This window comes from Atta colombica, unplaced genomic scaffold (assembly GCF_001594045.1).
Source record: "Atta colombica isolate Treedump-2 unplaced genomic scaffold, Acol1.0 scaffold47, whole genome shotgun sequence".
Lineage (NCBI taxonomy): Eukaryota > Metazoa > Arthropoda > Insecta > Hymenoptera > Formicidae > Atta > Atta colombica.
In genome coordinates, this window is record NW_017259536.1 from 3,459,180 (window position 1) to 3,467,126 (window position 7,947).

The window sequence follows — 7,947 nt, forward strand, 5'->3', positions numbered from 1 at the left end:
CGGGGTGGTAGGGACACAAGCTTGGGAGATCCAGAATATTCTCGCCTCGTGGCCGCCGTCGTGAGAACGCTCTCTCCCGATCTCCGATGGAAAGCGGCACGGTAGCACCAACGTGGTCGCGCATTATCCGATTTCGCAGTCTTAGTGCCTACGACCAACCCCGAACATTGAGGAGGCCAATATAAACACGGCCGACAGTGTTCCGGAGGCACGGGACCGTGTGTCGTTATCGAGGATGCGTCCAACGACAGTAAAACGACGATAATATTCATAACATATGATCCCAATGTATCCCCACTATCGGGTGACAACAAGGTAAACATTAGACAGAATTAGTAAGAGAAAACAGTGAGTATCACCCTAGCGTCTTACTTCTCCACGTTGCGTAAAACAAAACAGCGGGATATCGTCGTGCGCGCCAAGAGAAGACAGAGGTGTGATATACGCAGAAGAGAGGAGTAAGGAGAGTGTTGAGCCATATGCCGCCAGCCGGGCTATCGGCAAGAGGCTTGTCTACCTTGATGGACCACGGACAACCAGATGCTCGTCATCGGAGCGAGCGTTTCCTACTCTACTCAGAGAATGGCTCCTCACATCCGCATAGTCCCAACACGGCCAACTCATCGCCACGGTATCAGTACAACAGCAGAACCAATAGTCATACCACTAGGTAAAAAGGATAGAATCTGACATCTACAGGTATTGTATCTATTAGTAACTTGTGCATTCGACGATTTCTTCTTGCAGTTACGGGTCCATATATGGACGTACATCTAGCAACAATATGTCTGATAGCAGCGTTTCTGACACGCATAGTGGCGGAACTGCTAGAACTGTCTCTCAACAAACTAGTCCATCCCACGGCACACATTCCTCTTCTCAGTCGCGGCAGGACAACAGCATCACTATTTTCACAGCCCTCTTTGATTATGTCGCTCAGGGTGAAGACGAATTATCCCTGCAGAGAGGAGAAACTGTTGAGGTGACTTATGATCGAATTCAATTGGATGCATTCAGTATGTACATTAAAGCCATCATATACAAATTGACATAAAATGTGTGTTAGTAAATGTAAATATAAAAAAAAATTAATCGTTAATATGTTTTATTATGCTATCAAGTAAAAATCTATATTTTATAATTCAAAATTTTACATTTATGCAGATTAAATCAGTGCACAACGGCTTTAATATGTACAAGTGCCAAGGTTGATAAAGATTAATGTTTGTTTTTAAAAATAAAACATGTTTCTTTTTAAATATGTTTTTAATGCTTCAAATATGCTTTAAACAGTATTATAAAAAAAAAACACATATTAAAAACATTAACTAAATTTTAAACTATTTAAAACACGTTTAGAACATATTTTTTACCAACCCTGACAAGTGCATACTAGTGCATCAAACTAAATTCGCTATTATTTTTATATATCATGTAATTGTTATAGCATAATACTATTATAGCAATATACTATTTTCATAAGAGAATACAATATTGTGTTATATTGTTGTTATTATTATTATTATTATTATTATTATTATTATTATTATTATTATTATTATTATTATTAACTCCAACAGGTTTTATCGAAGGACGCCAAAATCTCGGGTGACGAAGGATGGTGGACTGGAAAAATTCGTGGAAAAGTGGGAATTTTTCCGGCAAATTTTGTCGCAGAGGCAGAAAGCATCGACCGAGTTTCGTCGGTGATCGATAAAGTCCAACCGATTGAGATCGACTTCGAGGAGTTGCAATTGGAAGAAGTTATAGGTGTCGGAGGATTTGGAAAAGTATACAGGTATATGTACAAACTAATTTATAAAATGCAATATCATTATTTTTAAAAAAATGTTTTATAAAAAGAATACCGATATATTGATTCTAAAGCACTCTAAAAATAGTTTCAAGCTTTATATAAATTCCATCGCGAAAGTCTTCTTTAATAAATTTGTTTATCATTTCTAGGGGCTTTTGGAAAAAACGCGAAGTTGCTGTGAAGGCTGCACGCCAAGATGCAGGCGAGGAACCTAGTGCAACATTAGAAAACGTACGACAAGAAGCAAAACTATTCTGGTTGTTAAAACATGAAAATATTGTGCAATTGGAAGGAGTGTGTTTAAAGATGCCCAATATGTGTCTTGTGATGGAGTATGCGCGTGGCGGCAGTCTTAACAGAGTTCTCAGCGGCAGGAAAATAAGACCCGATGTGTTAGTCGATTGGGCGATACAGATTGCGAGAGGAATGGATTATCTTCATAATAAAGCTCCAATAAGTCTTATTCACAGGGATCTAAAAAGTTCTAACGGTAAGATATTTTGATATTAATGATGATAACTATATTTAGTAATAAAACAAATTGTATTTTTATTGTAAATAACTTTTTTATATCGACAGTATTACTAAGTGAACCGATTGAAAATGACGACTTCCAATACAAAACTCTAAAGATCACGGACTTCGGTTTGGCGAGGGAAGTTTACAAAACGACTCGTATGTCTGCGGCGGGCACATATGCCTGGATGGCGCCGGAAGTTATTAAAAAGAGTACTTTTAGCAAAGCCAGTGATGTATGGAGGTCAGTTCTAAAATTATCAGATTTATTATTATAAAATTGCAATTAGCATTTAACCATGTTCCATTGCACTTGTAAGCATCATTTACTCTTTATATTTAATATTTGATAAACAAGGATGAAATGATGCTTGCAGTGTATTAGTATGAAAACGGAACACATCCTACATTATTCTTCTACTATTTTTTTAAACTTGATTACTCGCATGAGATGTTTCTAACATCTTCTGACTTCTATATTATATCTCAATTATTATTGTTCTCTTTGATGATTTACAATTAAATAAATATTGGTAATATTCTATACTTTAAAGATAAATGTAAATAAATTTTAATTGTGAAACAATTTGTACTAAATGTAATAATGTGCATAAATAATATTTATACATTTAATGATTTTGTATAAAATCAGTCTTAGACATCCCACGCAAATAATGAAATTAAAGAAAATAATTTTTTTTTATTATTTTTTAAGTGTGCTTGCTTTCCATTAAAATATTTGAAATATTTATTGATTATATGTAGCTATGGCGTGTTACTGTGGGAACTTTTGACTGGGGAAACGCCGTATAAGGGTATCGATGCTTTGGCTGTAGCATATGGTGTCGCCGTCAATAAACTAACTCTACCTATTCCATCTACCTGTCCTCAACCATGGAGTCTTCTTATGGAAGGTAAAAAAATTCGTAAATAAGCTGTTCTTTCTGAAATATTATATACGCGTCTTGGAGGAATATAATACTAAAAATGATCACAGCATGTTGGGCATCGGATAGTCATGCTCGACCGGGATTCACGGATATTTTAATCGCTTTGGACGAAGTGCGCAGTGCATTCGCGGCAACGCCACATGAATCTTTTCACACAATGCAAGAAGATTGGAGGCAAGAGATTGAACAAGTTCTGCATGGATTGCGCATGAAGGAAAAGGTATATGTATAGGTATTTAATAGGACACGCTAATTATTTATACATTCATGTATTAAATTATGATATCTCCATATATTAACGGTCATAATGGTGTAAATTATTATTTTTAAATTATATATGTATATATGTACATGTGATATAAATATGCATAATGAATAATATTTCCAATCGTTATTTTAAATGCTTTGCAAAGGCATGCCGTTCTTTAGAAGAGGTAAGACAAAAGAGTTGATTAAGATATTATTGTTATAGAAAGAATTACACGTTCATTTTTTTTTATTTTCTATTAAGTAAAAATACATCTAATTATGGTAAAATAAAATACAATTATGTTATTTTGAATAAATTAAAGTCTGACATATTTCTTTTGCTCACAAGGAGCTGCGCTGTAGAGAAGAGGAACTGACAAAAGCACAGGTGCAACAGAGACAGCACGAGGAAAATTTGAGACAGCGAGAACAGGAATTAGCTGCGCGCGAGATAGCTATCTTAGAGAGAGAGCTCACCGTGATGATCATTCAACAGCAAAACACGCCTACGCCAAACAAGAGACGCGGCAAATTTAAGAAGTCGCGATTAAAATTAAATAAAAAGGAACCTGGGAGCAACATTAGTGCTCCTTCGGGTAAGAATATTTTTACTTTTTTTTTTACTTTATTATGTTTAATTATTTACTTTATTATGTTGCAATCTATATCGTGCAATCAACGGATTTCTTACAAATTTTATCGATAAATTATTATATTCTCTGCTTGGAATATACATAAAAATAGAATTGTAAATCAATTTTGAATGTATTGTTTAGATTTTCGTCACACGATCACCGTTCAGGACACGGCCTTAGATCGAGGTAAAGTGAGGAATCCATCGAGACCGAATAGTCCACCTGGATCACCTAGCATTCCGAGGCTCAGAGCGATCGCATGTGAGTAGTCTTTTACTTTGAAATACCGCTTCTAGTAGTACCGTGATTATGATAATGTACTATGCAATATGAGTGACTTTACGAGCGAGTCAAACGTATTGGAATTGTAATCGAATAATTTGAGTGTAACACTGTTTGTTCGTGGTAGACACTTTGTATTTTTATTCGTGTCGATATATATTTTTTTCGGCATGGTGTGCACAATTATTGTTTTTATATATGAATACTCTTCCATTTTATTTTCTATTCTTTGCAAAGATCACGATTACTTTGAGCTAATGTATTACCATAGTATATACTTATAAATTGCTGAAATTAGCGTGCACAGTTATATCGTTTGACAGTCGCTTTACGAAGAGTATATCCGTAAAGAAGCTTTACCTCCGCGCCGAATAAACGAAAGAGATGAGAAGAGTAGTTAGTAGTATCGTAGTGAGTAGCACTTTGTTTCTTTTTCTTTCCCCGTTTAGTACCGGCGGACGGAGTTAAGGGTAAGACATGGGGACCGTCGACGCTACATCAACGTGAGCGCGGGGCTATTATCACTCAGCCGCCGAATCCCGCCTCTCCTGGCGGCAAACGCTGGTCCCGTTCCGCGCCAGATCTCGAAAAGACACCTCTGCGTACAGCCCTGTTGGCGAGCGCGCATCGCTCCCCGCTTCTGCAGGAAATAGGTAACCCTACCACCAAAAAATTGTACTCCTCGGCCAATAACCTGATAGACAATCAGCCAGGATGTAGTAGCTATAACGATATGCCGCAAAACTCGCTTGACATCGTGCTGGGCGCGTACTGCGCGCCTTGCAACATAGGCGAGGACTTTGTCATTCTGGACAACGACATATACGAGTCTGTAGTTGTGCATAACAAAAATCCCCCGAATAATCTTAAAGCCCACTTCTCAGAGGAGCCTTCGATAATCAACGATGATTACCCAAAAACGGTGGGTCATCGCGCGGCCGCTACAGTTTCGAAAGCTACGTCACCCAAGTGCCAAAAGCTGCCCGAGTGGGAGCCCTCGTACTCCACGAATTTCGTGCAGAACGTGGCATCCACTCTGGTGGGTACCGCGAAGCGGGTCAAGAGTAAGAAGCGCGAAAGGAGTAAATCGAAGGAGTCGAAGCGCAGGGACAGTTCGGAATCGCGGCTGGCGTCCCTAGCTGATTTCTTCCGGTCGCCATCCGGCTCGCGTAAGAGCTCCCTGAATTCACCGCGTAGCGGCGAGAGAAAGAATTCGGTAACTATCAAAATTAATGACTACGACGGTCTGGAATCGAGTCCCGAGAATTCTATCGGCGGCAAAAGCCAGCAGTCTCAGCACAAGTCGCGCCTTTCCAAGAGTCCGCTGAGGGTATTGAACAAAATGAAGACGTGGGGCAGTCGGGACGCGCTCGACGACAAAACCGCTATGGTTAAAGTGGAGTACAGCGTCCTGGAAAACGTCATATCTATACCGCAACTAAGCCATCGCGATTCGAGTGAGCAGATATTGGCCAACGTCAGTGTCTCAGTGCCTAGATTTCTCGCGGCGAACTCACGCGAAGGAATAGACTTCGAGAGTCTCGAATCGGAATTGTGCAATTTCGATTCGGAGCATTCGAACGACAGCTCGAGGTCAAAGAGCTCGTTGGGACCGTATCACGAGACGACAGGCTCCAGGCATAAAAGATCACCGATCGCATTCGAATTGGACGCGTCGCCTGCGAAACCGGTCACCGCCGCGTACCGTTTAGATCACGGCATCGAGATGAATTCCTTTTTACATCACAAGTCCAGAAGTAACGAATACTTGCGCAGCTGCGACGGCGACAGCGTCGCGCAAACGTCGCCTGGTGACCTTCAAGAGGGAAACGATCGTCAGAGCCCGCGTGCCAATTACAGTCCAAAGAGAAGTCTGCCCGCGTCTCCCCCGGATCATGCCAATCTCTGTCGCTCGCCCTCCGAAGATGCTGATGTCGTGTCTAAGAATTTCGCTGGCGAACAATTTTCGAGAAAGGGTGACAAGTAATCGCGCGCGGCTTCGACGAAACGGATGTACTCCCGTGACTTTTTTATACAGGGCGTTCCGTGGCGTGTCCGCGCTGTTTCTCTTAATTCCAAAATTCGGATCCACTTCCCTTTTTTGGGACACGCGTGCATAGTATCCGTGATTAATTACAAAAGAAGCGCGGCCGAATTACGAATGCCCTGTATTCGACGAGAACGCAAGTAGAGCCTGCAGCTCGAAACGCATTTCGGATGGCATGCCTCCTTATCCGCCGCACTTTTCTCCTTACATGGTATTTTGAATGACTTCGTACTGATCGTGTGTTTCTATTCTATCGCAGGCCTCTCTGAGGAAAGCATCTACCATACCCGTAAGTTTTCTCTTCACGCAACGTTGTTAATGTCGTATTTCACTGTCTCCTCCTCCTATTTCCTTCTACTTAGACTTTTACTCCGAACTTTATTCTTTTCTTTCCTCTCTCTTTTTTTTTTTACCGAATGACGGTTTGTATTGCGTATTGTAAAGCTAAGGCAAGGATCTCAAAGTAGACAATGTCTTTTTACTTTCATAACTGAACGAAACTTTTGCTATGAAGCCTCCTTATTACGTAGTTATTAGTTAGTGCTTAGTGGTTGATCACATAATGATAATGCATGTGTACACCGATCTTTTTTTCATTGTCTCTATCAATTTCGTTTGTGGATGACGCAATTAGATTTTGTTCTGGATGAACTGTACAGACTTCTCGTGGATCGAGCGATACTTTTGTTGCCCCGCTGTGTCTCGCGTCCAATATATAATGTATTCCCAGATCATTTTATCGGGATGGGACTTGGTCTCCTATGCAGCGTGAACTTATTCAGACTTGCGAGGTGGTTTGGATTAGATTCGATAAGGGACCAGATTTAGAAATTTAAGTTAATCCCCCTCTCCCCTGCTCTATGACGAGAAACGCGAAGAAGCTGGTGCATTCGAGAGCCCAAAGTTGCCTCGAGAGACGGAATTGAAGGTACATTTAAGCGATGAAACCAAATCCTTAAAACGTTTATACAAAGGGCACGGACTCGTTTCTTTTCTTTTTTTTTGTATCCTCACCCTTCCCACGCGCTATATAATTTACGAATTATTTATCCTAATTTAAGCCGATGTGATACTCGTAGTCCGAGTAAGCTAAAATCTAATAAGAATATTAAAAAAAATATATATTATATATGTATATGTATACACACAGTCTTTCTGGTGTTGGTTCTTTTCTGATATTTATCTGGAAGACATAACATTTCTAACAAGCAGATCTAACAGCCCACTACTACGCGAAAGAGAGTCACACGCTTCGTCTATTACCGCAAAGTTCAATTTTAACGGTACTTTTACATTGGAGCGTTGTCAAGGTTGTATATCTGCATAGTCATAATTTTATCAAACGAAACAAAAAATCAAAATTACATCACATATATATATATTGTATAGATATATGAAGAGAGAGAGAGAGAGAGAGAGAGAGAGAGAGAGAGAGAGAGAGAGAGAGAGAGA

The 7,947-nt window shown here is 39.8% G+C and overlaps 1 protein-coding gene across 2 annotated transcripts in view; it reads left to right on the forward strand.

The window, feature by feature from the left end:
* Window positions 1-6: 6 nt before the first annotated feature.
* The window catches only part of LOC108691601 (mitogen-activated protein kinase kinase kinase 11-like), a 12,450-nt gene continuing 4,509 nt past the window's right edge, over window positions 7-7,947 (forward strand). Inside the window, exons 1-12 of one of the 2 annotated variants that reach the window (XM_018199430.1) lie at window positions 7-315; window positions 400-670; window positions 748-982; window positions 1,581-1,798; window positions 1,966-2,306; window positions 2,396-2,576; window positions 3,098-3,246; window positions 3,330-3,502; window positions 3,881-4,127; window positions 4,308-4,427; window positions 4,898-5,101; window positions 6,755-6,784. In XM_018199430.1, coding sequence (XP_018054919.1) covers window positions 480-670; window positions 748-982; window positions 1,581-1,798; window positions 1,966-2,306; window positions 2,396-2,576; window positions 3,098-3,246; window positions 3,330-3,502; window positions 3,881-4,127; window positions 4,308-4,427; window positions 4,898-5,101; window positions 6,755-6,784 — 2,089 coding nt within the window. In that variant the 5' untranslated portion in view covers window positions 7-315; window positions 400-479. Of the gene's footprint in view, window positions 671-747; window positions 983-1,580; window positions 1,799-1,965; window positions 2,307-2,395; window positions 2,577-3,097; window positions 3,247-3,329; window positions 3,503-3,880; window positions 4,128-4,307; window positions 4,428-4,897; window positions 5,102-6,754; window positions 6,785-7,947 lie in introns of both variants that reach the window. The other variant, XM_018199431.1, reaches the window with a different exon arrangement.